At 39.2% G+C, this 12,767-nt stretch overlaps 2 protein-coding genes across 2 annotated transcripts in view; one reads left to right on the forward strand and one right to left on the reverse strand.

Annotated features, from left to right (window-relative positions):
* Positions 1-807: 807 nt before the first annotated feature.
* Positions 808-6,496, forward strand: vbp1 (von Hippel-Lindau binding protein 1). Its single transcript, XM_008435308.3, has 6 exons — positions 808-966; positions 2,529-2,653; positions 3,364-3,430; positions 4,548-4,646; positions 4,756-4,894; positions 5,600-6,496. The coding sequence occupies exons 1-6, from the start codon at positions 886-888 to the stop codon at positions 5,674-5,676; spliced, it is 588 nt and encodes a 195-aa protein (XP_008433530.1). The 5' UTR covers positions 808-885; the 3' UTR covers positions 5,677-6,496.
* Positions 6,497-7,972: 1,476 nt separating this feature from the next.
* Positions 7,973-12,767, reverse strand: part of rab39bb (RAB39B, member RAS oncogene family b) — a 12,397-nt gene continuing 7,602 nt past the window's right edge. The window contains exons 3-4 of the mRNA XM_008435309.3: positions 11,176-11,356; positions 7,973-10,660 (exon numbers count right to left, since the gene is read on the reverse strand). Of these exons, the coding sequence (XP_008433531.1) occupies positions 10,415-10,660; positions 11,176-11,356 (427 nt within the window). The 3' untranslated portion in view covers positions 7,973-10,414. The remainder of the gene's footprint in view (positions 10,661-11,175; positions 11,357-12,767) is intronic.

Genomic DNA, 12,767 nt, shown 5'->3' on the forward strand with positions numbered 1-12,767 from the left:
TACTACAAAATGAGTGATTATTATGTTTTTTTTCTTAAGATAGACTTAACAACACCAAGTCTCACAAATTATTGTAACTTCCAAAGCATTTTTGCATCAAAACTCGTAATTTCTCAGGTTCTGTAAAATATTTGTGTTAAAATATTTAATGTATAGTTTTCTAAGATTTTTAGCTCATTTAGAAGATAACGTACACATTTTATAAACTCATTTTTAGACATTTGATCAGTAGCAGTCCCAGAAAATAAAGGAGGAAACGACTAACAAGTGCAACAGCGCTTCTTTGTGGACAGAAGAAACTTCTCAAAGATGTTAAATGGGAAGAGCGGAATTTGTCTTCAAGTCTTTCTTTCACTTTCTACTGTATGTTCAAATCCCGACATGATGCATAACTGTAAAGGTATAAAAATACAATAACACCCTGTTGTAACTTTAATTGAGTCATTATTTTTGTCCCCTTCATAGCTATTTTTTAATACATTTATGTGAGAAATAAATAGACACAGATACTGCTTGCTGTATCTTGTCTGTCAGTTAATACGTAATGTAAATAGTTGTGATGTCCATATATGTCTAAGTTTATTTGTACCGATTATGAAGAAATTGACTTTATTTCTAAAATAGTCATGCAAATTATGGGAACCAGAACTTATAATGCCAAGTATATTTAGTTAGCATTTATTACGGAGCAAATTAAACATTTATTAATGCTGTAGCCAATATGACACATTCTCTGTTAAAATAAATTTCCAAATAAACGTCAAACTCAGGAAACGTTCAATCTTTGTGTGCAGTTTCAATATGTGGCCACAGGAGGCAGTCGAGTCCCCTAATCTTCAGGCGTCTTGTACGCAGGCGTAAGGGAGGAAGCAACTTCTCTTCAACATGGCGGCGACCATAGACAACAGCAATGCCGTACAGGCGACAAAGAAAAAGCACCTTGGGATCCCCGAAGCGGTGTTTGTGGTGCGTAAAGCCGAACTTTTTTCACTGCACCGCTTGTGTGCAGTACAGTTTAATGTGTTTTTGCCTGTCCCTGACGTATAGGGGGCGTTATAGCGGCTTGGAACCTGTTAGCTAACTAGCAGCTCTAGAGCTGACAGAGAGTTGATGATCCCGCTGTGTGTGCAGGATGGGCGGCTACTTGCTTCCATCTATGGTCATTACTGTCTGAATGATGTGGGCTTTTTCTGTCTTCAGTCACTCCTGGTTTACTTTACGGGCTTTTATGTTTTTCAGCTGGTCTCTGTAACTTCGGGGTAGGTTTAGTGCCATTAACAGGCCTCAGTTTCCCACTTTGAGGTTTTGCATAAAGCATTAACTGATACACCTTAGCTTCAAATATAAATAACGATCATGTCTGAAAGACTTCCGCATAATTAAAATAAGTCAGTAAAATATTTCATACGCCACTACATAATGGTTAACGAAAGTTTTTTTTCTCTCTCTCTCAAAATTCACTGTCACAGTTGTTTAGCATGAAATTATATTGCATAAAAAACCGCTACATTTTGTGATGCAAGTTTTCAGATGGGGAACACAGTTGATGAGGTTTGTCTTTTAAAGAATATGTTGACATCGTCGTTTTTAGTTGTTTCATTTGTAGAAATACATTTTACACACCACCTGAAGGATGTTACTGCTTTTATTATGGCACCCCAACATTAGGGGGTGTCATGTTGGCACCCCCTAATGAGGCTCCAGGCCTGGATGTCTTGCCATGTTTCTTATCATGGCAAGAAACATGACAAGGTGTTTCTTGCCATGATAACGTTTCTTATCATGACAAGAAACATCACAATCCCAATGATCTCGGGTCCATAATGTGTGCCAGTTGTTGGCACGAAAAGCAAGAAGCAGAGTCTGTGGCATGGATCCTTAAAAAGTCAAAATTAAGGCCTTGAAGTGTCTTAAATTTATTCTAAAAATGTAAATTGGCCTTAAATACGTTAATCACAGGTCTTAAATTTTGTGACAAGACCATTTTCTCATATTCTACAGAGTTTATTCCCTGTGTCAGGCAAATGCAGACGTCTTCATTCCGTTTGACTTCAAGTGGTTGAGGCTACCGCTAACTAGCTGCTAGCATAGCCCTGCTTGGTAACTAGCTAGCTTTTTTTGCGTTCATCTAAATCGTACATTTATCGCTGGTTACCTGGACGATGTAAGTCTTTGCCACTGGCTCACTTCTGTTGCCAACCCATACGATGTTACATCTGCTGGCACTATTATTATACAAAATATGTACTTTTCTTTTGTACATCTTCTGTTGTGATACAGGATTTAAATTTCATTCATAATGGTTTTAAAAAGCCATTAAATTAGACTCTGTGAGACCTACAGAAACTCTTAAAAATATAAATTTACACCACAAATTCATCTGGATTCTGTTTGCTGAACAACAGCACTTTGGCCTTGACCATCATGAGAAGAAACGGTCAGTCTGCCTCTGTAGGGAATCCTGCTATTATTCATAAGAGATCATCCGCTAACTCTAGTTCGTTCAGCATCTGTGGCGTGTTTCACAGGAGGACGTCGACTCGTTCATGAAGCAGCCCGGCAACGAGACGGCAGACTCGGCGCTCAGGAGGCTGGACGAACAGTACCAGAAATATAAATACATGGAGCTCAACCTGTCTCAGAAGAAACTCCGGTAACATGAAACGCATTTTTAAAAAAACTCTAAAAAGTTCACGTATTTAAACACATTAGATTGTTTAAGGAAACAATCTAACGTTTGATTAAAAGCTCAAATTTGAAAAGCGTCATCTACAGTTGAAACCAGATATTTAACGATAATATAAAAACCCCTTTTTATCTCGCTGTCTGAAGTTGAATCAGACCAAACTTCTCATGTTTTAGGTCAGTTAGAATTTCCAAAATCATTTCTATTTGCTAAATTCCAGAAAACTTAGCAAGGACATTTCTTAGAGATTTTCTTGTAACTTTCTCAGACCAATCTGTAAGAGAAACATTGCAAAACTGCAGAATGTAGAATAATATGTATGAATGATATGGTATGTAATGGTGAATTGAAGCTGTTTTCTTTAGTACATTTGTATTTTTATCTCTGCTGGAAAAGTTAAAAAAAAAAAAGCTTACCTTGAAACAGTTTGAAAAGTTCTTGAATTTCCCTGAAGGAAAGTAGCACAAACCTTTAAATAAGCAGTTATTAAAGTTCACCACACTAACAGAGAATATGTAGCTTTTTATTTATATAACCTCATTTCTATATGATCTCATATCTTTGATGCTTTGTTAGAAGCCATTTATTTCTTAACCAGTTTCAGAAGTTTGCCAGATATTTTATAACCAAACAGTTGATGCTGTAATGTTACGGTTTCTTGTTTTCTGCTCACGTAGGTTGAAAAACCAGATCCCACAGATCACCCAGACGCTAGAGATCCTCCGACACATGCAGAAGAAGAAGGTGGGTAATCTGCTTAAAGAAACATCAGTGTTCAATCTGTTGCTTTATTCTTGTATAATTATATTATCATGTAAGAAGCAACAAGTAGAACATGAGCTTTCCTGCTTGTTCTGGTTCCTACCGAGTCTGGAAAATTCTCGAATTTGATCACATCTGGATAAGTTTGGGAAAAGATGAGAGTATGGAAAAAAAATAGTTGCATCTCTAGACTTTATTGTCTAAAAGTCAGTAAAGTATTATCTATTGTCTAAAAGTCGTGTTTGTCTTTCCCTTTGTCCATCTTATCCTTGATTTTAGTTGCACTGGGTAGCACTTTGAGATTTTTGCTAATGAAAAGTGCAGAACAAATTAAATTGATTATTATTATTATCTTCCTGTACATCTGAACACTTGTTTGCTCATCAGTCTTTGTCCTTTTGGCCATCCGCCTCGTCTTTCATATTTTCAGAGGGAACTTTTATATTTCTGCTTTAACGGCCAGACGAGGCCGAGATAATCAGAGGAACTTAAAAAAACAAACAATATTTGCTCCTTGGTGGAAATATTAGAGGCTACAGCTGCAACTATCGATTTTCTATTAACTATTAACTATTTTCACTGGAGGGCTGATTTGGTGATTATTTCTTTAGGTCAAACAAGTATGAAATAGATAACTAAAGGTGCTAATGATTAATCATTAACTCCAGTCAACGATTAATCGAGTTTGTTGACAATTATTTCAATAATCGATTTATCTCCTTCTGTGTTTTTTTTTTCTATCACTACAGTTGCTAGCTCTGATTGTCTCATTGTCAGGTTTGAAATCTGTAAATGTTTGGTGACCATTAGGATAGTAGATAAGGCAATAAGGCCATTAAAGACATGATTCAACATGGATGTTTTTTCCTGTTTTTCTTTCCTTATTTTTATGTTCCCTTTTTCTTATTCTCTACTTATGTAACGTGATATAGCAGCATGATGTGCAGTTCTATGTTCTTTTGTTTGGTGAACATACAAAACAAATAAAACTGTGTTTAAAAATACATATATAACCGATTTATCGTGTTTAATCTGATTAATCGTTTCAGCTCTATTAGAGGCCTGTTGAATTTAAGGGCTGCACCTTGTTTTTCTTCAGGAAACCACAGAACCCATGGAAACACATTTCCTGCTGGCCGACAACGTTTACTGCAAGGCCTCCGTGCCGCCCACTGACAAAGTTTGCCTATGGTTAGGGGTGAGCATGGGCTTTCAGTTTTAAATTACATTTATCAACCTTTGAAACTCAATTATCTGGATCACTGATTATGTCTTCTAATGATTTCTCCAACGCTTCTCCTCGAAAGGCCAACGTCATGTTAGAATACGACATCGACGAAGCCCAGGCTCTCCTAGAGAAGAACTTGTCCACAGCGTCTCGCAACCTGGAGACGCTGGAGGAAGACCTGGACTACCTGAGAGACCAGGGGACCACCACCGAAGTCAGTATCCTTTAAAAAAACCCCAAAGCAGTCAGTCGTGACTGAGCTGTACCCAGGTTTGGCCACTAGATGTCACCTTTTCTGTAGAACTCTAATTACTCAGTTTGTTGAAATGTAGAGTACCCAAAAAATGAACCCAAGCAAGAGTAGCACCACTTCAACTTATTTTTACTCAAGTAAAAGTAAAAAGCAGCCCTCTGAGAAATGATCTTCTGAAAAATGTCAGGTCTGTGCTTGGTGAATTGTTGGTTAAAACATGTTTGTTCTTCACTCAGTGGGTCTAGAATCAAGAAAGTTTACTCAAGAGTAGCGATAATAACATGGCTCAAGTAAAGGTCAGCCAAGTCCAAATACTCCTGAAAGTAAGTTTTCTCAAAAAATGTTGGTCAAGTAAATGTAATTGAGTAAAAGTAGCTAGTTACTGTACAACTCTGGGATTACCAAATTTCCGACTTTACAGAGAAGCAGAACATGTATGATATCATTAGTCCTGGAAAGTCAAATGAACATTTCCCAGCAGGCAGATGTTCTCCCTATAGACTTTGTGTACTAAATCTACGTACGAGTTGCATTTAATTAAATTAATATTGGGTTTTTTATGATCTGGTTATTAGGGTTGCACATGAGACATGTTTTGAATTAAACACCAGCTACCTCTCAGTAACCCTCTGTATGTTGGTGTTTGATCTTGACTTGTCGCTCCCTTCAGACATGGCGCGAGTCTACAACTGGGACGTAAAGAGGAGGAGCAAAGAAAACCTCCTGAAATCAGCAGCCAAGTCTTAATTAAACAGAACAGTGTCTATGTTCCCCCTCTGCTAACTTCCTCCTTAGTCATTAAAAGAAAAATAAACCCCAATCTGAAGTCATGCGTATGTTGACCCCCCCTGTGACCCCCGGAGCTCGGCTCATGGAGGAATCGTCTGAAACGTTACTGGAAGTTTGAAGCTGCTCGGGTCGAGCGTTTGTCATAGTTCAGTTTTTCCTCTCTACGTCTCCTCTATCAAGTCCAGCTCAAACTTCCACCACTACTGTTTTCTGTTGATTTTATTTTATTTTTTACTTTTTAAAGTATTTTTTCAAGTAAAAACTAACCAAAAAACAACGTCAACAAGGCAGTTTTGTATTCTTTTTATTGATTTAACTGTGTTCCGTTCTTTTTTTTTATTTTATTTATTTCTTCTGGCAGATCAGAAATAAGGGTTTACTTGCACCATCCTGTCCTCCATGGATTTTCCTCCTGTATCTTCCTCTGAAAACTTTCTCTCAGCCACAGTCGACACTTAACGCTTACATCATTACACGGTTTAGTTTCCTCCCATAGAGCCCGGCCAATACGGCTCTAGGATAAACTGGTTTTGCCTTGTAAACTTTGGTTCCCACTTCCTGAGAGTTGCAGGGTTTCACAGAGATCAGCAGGATTCGTCCGCCAGACCTGCCGCAGTTCTCCGTCCTCTGACCTTCCTCTCCATATTTCCTCCTTTTTCTGTTTTCCTCCTCTCCTTGCCACTGTTCTGTCTGTATTTATTTGTCTTCCACTGTATTCATTAAACAATTAATGAAGTAAAAAGAAAAAGATCATTTAGGAAAAGAGAAGAGCCCTTGATTTGATGCTTTGTGTGTTATTTTAGATGGAAACGTCATAAAAACAGCTATAAGGGAAAAGACTAGAAGAAGGAAACTTACTGGTGGTTAGCATTAGCTTCTATTTATAACTCATACAAGCAGAGATCATTTTCAAGTTTTCTGAGTTTTTGCTAAAATTCAACACGCTTCCCCTAAGTTAATTTTCCACATAAATGCTATTTTGAATAAACAGTAATGTGTGCGTGTGTGTGTGCGCGCGTGTGTGTGTGAGCAGACCTGCTGAATCCCAACGCCCCCAAAGATCCTGGCGGAGTTCCCAGAAATCACTCTGTCTCTCCACTAGAAAGAGCTTTTCAACAAATTAGCCGTTATATTCAAAGTGCCTTTGCCTGGCCAAAGAAATGCACTTGTGTTTATATGAAAGTGTTTTTCTTTCTTTGTTTTTTGGGTCTAACTAATCTTCGGATATTAACGTCGACACGGGTACAGTTCTGCCAGAGTGGTGTCTTATAATAGCAGCAGCATCACATGACCTTCCGATGCTGAGATTCATCACTGAACAGTTTCCAGTCCTCCAGACAGTCAGCTGCTGAGTGCACTTCCTGAAAAGAAGCTACTTCCTGGATGGCAGCTTTAGCCATTTAGTGGTTGCTTGGTTCACACACAGATTTGCATTTGTGTTTTACTGGAAGTGACTGTGCTCATCGTCCCTTTCTTTCCAGATGGTGGATGGTTCTCCCAAATAGATGGCAGTGGATGGCATCCAGTTGAGAATTTCTAAATATTTTTCACATGAAAATAGAATCGGACTACAGCACTTATAAGATTTGGTAAAAAAAAAAAAAACAATAAAGGCAATAGGAAATTTTAGTTCTATTTGCTTTTTTTAAAACATGATTTCTATATATGATTGTTTTAAATATGTTTTAAAGCAAGAGGGCTGCCTATTTTATTTTATTCGCCATGAATATTAATTTTGACTGAATTGGAAAGATTGGAAAGATTACTTGATTTCCACAATGAACCATTTTACGTTTTAATTATGTTTTCTTTTTTGACCCGCGTCATGTGGGTTTTACAGATAACTTTTGCTAAAAATGACTCTTGGCATTGACAATCATTCACACCAAACCCAACTAATCGGGGTTCAAGTTCCAAGTTTGAAAGCAATTGCATTTGTGAACGGATATCCTTAAAAACAGGCAAAGAAAGCCTAGTCATGCAGGGTTTTTTTTTTCATTAGTCTATGAAATAAAATGACATGGAAAGAGCTACGTGTAAAATGACTATACCATGTGTTAAATGATTCATGGCTTCCTACATTTGCATTATGATGAGAAAGTATGGAGCTAAAAACTAGTTTCTACCATCTGTCTTTTCAGATATAACATCTTAAAACAGCACTTTGTTTTTTTTCTTTGCGTTCATTCTGTCATGTTGCACAACTAAGACTAGGAGAAGCAAGAAAATAAAAAAGTAAAAAAAAATGTCCACATTATATAAGCATTATTTCTTTTAATTTTCATGTCAGGGGTTGGAATGCATCTTGAAATGTAATCATCAAATTTAGGTAAAGATAAGGTTAGAAAAACTACATTTGAAGCAGTTTAAGTCTTCTCTTTATATTGTGCGCCTCACATGTAATGTCATAGCGAAGCTATGATGGTGGTGAGCTGAAACTGCAGGGTTGAACTTAAGCGATAAACTCATATATGACACTGCATTTTCACAGATCAAAACAACATGAGCAACTCGTACTGAACAGAACTGAATCTCGTAGTGTGGCTATGATTGGCCGGCTTTCTTTGGGGTGATTTTCCTTCTTTCGTTAGCGTGCATTGTTGGTTACGTAGTGTTGCCGTGGAGTCCATTCATCGAGTGCCCGTTGATGTGATTAGTCAGTCTCTGTCGGTTTGGCCTTGGAGAACTGAAGTATACCAAATAAGGCTTTCCCTGTGTAGACAGACTTGACTATTAAGGTGCTTTCCTGCTCCAAACAGACTCCAAGAGAGTTCAACAAATCCACCTGGTGTGTTCAATAAAACAGGCGGACATGAAGTTCGACGTGTCCACAGCTCCACCTCCACGAGTTCAGCTGTATACTTTGTCTTCGTGCAGTTGGAGTCCATTGCGAACAGCAGGGAGGTGTCGTGTTATTGCGTGACTTTTACACAAGATGGTTAAAGCAACCAGGTCAATGTCATTGAGTTCGCTGGAGGTCTTAAATCTTGCAAAAGTATTCATTGCCCACTATTTTTTTTCTCCACATTTTGTAACATTGCAACCAAAAAGGATCATGTGTTTTAGTTTGATTTTATGTGACAGACCAACACAACGTAGCGCATGACTGTGAAGAACCTCAGAGGAGACCTTGAGAGCAACCGTGGCTTGGTGGAAAGAGGAGTTGGGTTTCCCTCTGTCCTGTTCCCCTCTCATTAGAAACTTACCGATTTATAAAACCACCTTTTGTTCCTGCATTATGTCTCTACCAGCGTTGGGCATCTGCAATTGAAATGGTTGCCCATTCTTCTTTGCAAAATAGTTCAAGTTCCGAAAGATTGGATGGAGAAAGTCTTGAATCATCAATCTTTAAGTCTTGTCACTGATTTATTTTTTTAGATTTAGGTCTGGACTTTGACTGGGCCTAGTCCAGAAAAGCTTTAGCAGGTTTTCTTCCACATATTTGTTGAATTCCCTAAGCAAATCAGATTTGAAACGGTTTCTTCACCAACTCAAATTTGAGACTTTTTAAGTCCGAATTAAGGACAAAATGAATAAAATTTAAAACTTGTAACATGACAGAAATTTACAAAATAATACTGCATATTTTATATAGAAGTAAGGCCAAGGTTTTTTTTGAACAAAATGTATGTAGCATCATGTTAGTTAGCAACAGATGTGAGCCAGTGGCGAATACGAACATTATCCAGACAACTGGCAATTAATTTCCACTTACCCATGAAAGATGAAAAAACCTAGCTAGCTAACGGGTACATTACCAGCTAGTTAGTGCTAGCTTCAACCGCTACGATGAAGATGTCTGTGACTCAAACTTTACTCAAACTAGACAGCATATGCCAGATTAAATAGCATTGCCTTGACAAAATTGATTAAGGTCAACTTACATTTTTTTATGACTTTAAGACATTTCAAGGCCTTAATCTTAGATGCATGAATTTAAGACTTTAAGGATGCAAGGACCCTATATGAGAACTGCGTACCATTTACTTTCCACTTCACATGTTTGTCCCACTTTATGTTGGACTACCACAAAAACGGCAATTAAATAGATTGAATTTAGTAGTTGCAAGGTTGAAAATAAGTTTAAAAAAATGTTTAAGTGGTATAAATACTTTTGTAAGGTAGAAAAGCGACAGTTATTTTTGTTTTTTTTAAGACCTCCAGGACTTCTCTATTGATTTCTGGAACGTGAAACAACATATCGGCGAAGGAGAAACGACTTTAATGCTTAGGACATGACCAAACGATGCTATATGGTGCTTTAGAAGAAACGAGTAAAGAAAGATGTGATCTCTTGTTAATGTGATCATAAAATTGCATATTGAGAGGTGTCTAATGGAAAGGAGGTAATGGCAGAAATCAAAACGATAAAGCCATCTGAACAGATCCGGTTTCTAAGGCCTTTTGCGAGACGTTCTAGGAGAGCAGTCCAGTCGAAACAACTCTGACCCTTTCCCCTCTGAGAACGAAAAACATGTACAGAGACGGATCCATCCCTCTAAGTCCTCCGCTTGTTGTTATGATGTTCGTCGACACCGAGAACCAGCATGTTCACCGAGTTTCCCAACCCCTCCAAATCCGTATTCAGTCTGAAGGAAGTACAGTTCCTCCGTCTGTACGGCCGACAGTTCAGGCCGTCATCGGCGGCGGCTCCGCTCGGCGTCCACTCCCTTTTTGAATCCTCAGTTCACCCAGATCAACAGAGGCAGCGGCGGTCGCTCTTGGTCACCTCCTCTGACGAGTGAACCACGTTGGGTACAAAGCCGCTCTTCACGCCCTCCCAGCCCTCCTGGATGGTGATGTCACCGGACCGCACCAAGGCGAAGATCTCCCTGGTCAGCTCGGTGAAGGCATGCTCCACGTTGATGGCGTCGCGCGCCGACGTCTCGATGTAGCGCATGCCGTACGCCCCGGCCAGCTTCTCCGCTTCTTGCCGGGTCACCTGCAAAATCGAAACATTAAAAAAATATATATGTTTTGGGGGTGCATTTTTGCTAATATTTGTTTCTTCTTCCGGTAAACTGTAAAAAAAAAAAAAAAAATGCTGAGACACGTGAAATGTCGCGTTATCAGTTATGTGTTGAACTGAAACGTGAGATTCTGCACAGATCATGTTTCGGAACATCATCTCCAGTAAGCAGCATCACTTCAGGAATTAAGACGTAAACAATCTGCTTATGTCTCTTTTCCAGAACCACATTAAGTGACAGAAGATAACGTAATCCACAATAAATAAATCAAAAGTAAAATACGTGAAAATGTTTATTAAGACTTCAGCGAGGCCTCGTAGATTGGGTCTCTGTAAGTTACGGGAATTTTAAAAAACAAAACTCATCTCTCATTGCGATCCGGACTGATCAACCTTTACAAAAACAAAATATTTCCCATCACAAATCTTTTTTTTTTCTCAACCTGTCTTTATAAGAAGCCAGTTTTGGATTGTTTCCCGTTTCTTACCTGGCGCTGCGCCTCGAGGTCGCACTTGTGGCCCACCAGCAGGAAGACGATGCTGTGCGGCTGGACGTGGCTGCGCGCCTCCTCCAGCCAGTCGTGGACGTTCTGGAAGGAGCGGCGGTTGGTGATGTCGAAGAGGAGGAGCCCGCCCACAGAGTTACGGTAATAAGCTCTGGTGATGGACCTACGCAGCAGAAAGAAACAGGTGCTTTCACTGCGTTTGATTTCTATCATGTAGGACTGACTTTTTGGGTTTATCGCTTTTGTACCCCAGTACTTTTATTGAATTCTCGCTCTGTCATAAGTTCAGTAAAGGAATTTTTTTTTTAATTCCATGTTTCATTGGTGTCATGGTAAACAAAATTGTGTATTTTACACACAGTCGTACATTTCAGAGGTTTTCCTGTTGGTTCCTTCAATAATTCTTGGTGCAGCGCCCCCACAGGCGAGGAGGTGAACAGCTTTTTCAATTAGTTTGGATCGTTTGATGCGGTGCACTGTGAAAGCGAACCGCAGCAGCTGAAAATGCAACAGATATTGCAAATTTTAATCCCCATCTGAACCACGTCTACCGGCCTAACAGGTGTGAAAACATCCTTAGTAAATGCAGAGCAAATTGGGACAGAGCTGCTCAGTTTCAGCAGAATCTAACGGCCCTCCAGGGACACAAACTCTAACTTCTGATTCCTTTTATTCTCCGTCATACTTTATGAAAGCTATCTTAGGAACGCCATTTATAGGCTTGAGATTGAGAGAAAAAAGCAATAGGTGAGGATTAGTCAATTGGGAGAAAACATTAAGAAGGAATGGGTAGGTGGGGAAAAAAAGCCCGACCTGTCAAGTGAGTCACTTGATTTGACACATGCATGCTTAATTTATACAGGTATATTTATGGAAGCAGGAAAGATGCAGATGAAACAACACTGACTGAAAGACCTGCATCTCTGAGGAAAGAAGAGGGGAATGTGAAGTAAAAAATTGGCAAATTCAGCTGTGCAACAAAATCACAACATCACCTACAAACGGTGGGAATAACAGCCTGAAGCCATTTTGTTGTAGCATTTCAGAACTGAGCCAGGATTTCACGAGGTCCAACATAAACCGACACAAAGATCACAAACTGTTAGGAATTTAAAGTAAACCGTCGGAAATGAACATTGTAGGACACTAACTTAGGAAACCAGATTCAGGAAACAGTCGGGTTCTGATGTTTAGTTGTGAATTATATACATGTTTACAGGAGTTGTTGCATATATGTCAGCAGATAGCCATACAGAATCAAATTAAACCACAACTCTGTTCGTGCGTTATGGTGCGAGGACGTCGCAGTTCAAAAAGCGCGTTTAATTTTAAGGAATAGTTGAAAGACATCATGGTAAAGCGCTCGTTTGGTCTCTTAGGGCTGTTGACATGGAAACGCTGAGGATAAAGGCAGGCGACAGCCATCCTCTTCGTCACCAGGATGAGCTCAGTGATGAGTGTGAAGACGTATTTCAGCCTTTCTAACATGCTGCTGCTTCTGTGCTGCGATTTATACTCTGCAGGTTCTGTCCTGTCCTGTCCTGATTGATGACGATAGAAATGACCAGCTATGA

This window comes from Poecilia reticulata, chromosome 18, assembly GCF_904066995.2.
Source record: "Poecilia reticulata chromosome 18, P_reticulata-male-v2, whole genome shotgun sequence".
Lineage (NCBI taxonomy): Eukaryota > Metazoa > Chordata > Actinopteri > Cyprinodontiformes > Poeciliidae > Poecilia > Poecilia reticulata.

Bases quoted from the DNA above. Each gene is read 5' to 3' on its own strand.
- vbp1 (XM_008435308.3), top strand. From the start codon at position 886: ATGGCGGCGACCATAGACAACAGCAATGCCGTACAGGCGACAAAGAAA. The intron at 967-2,528 runs GTGCGTAAAGCC...CGTGTTTCACAG, and splicing joins TCCCCGAAGCGGTGTTTGTG to GAGGACGTCGACTCGTTCAT. The intron at 3,431-4,547 runs GTGGGTAATCTG...GTTTTTCTTCAG, and splicing joins GACACATGCAGAAGAAGAAG to GAAACCACAGAACCCATGGA.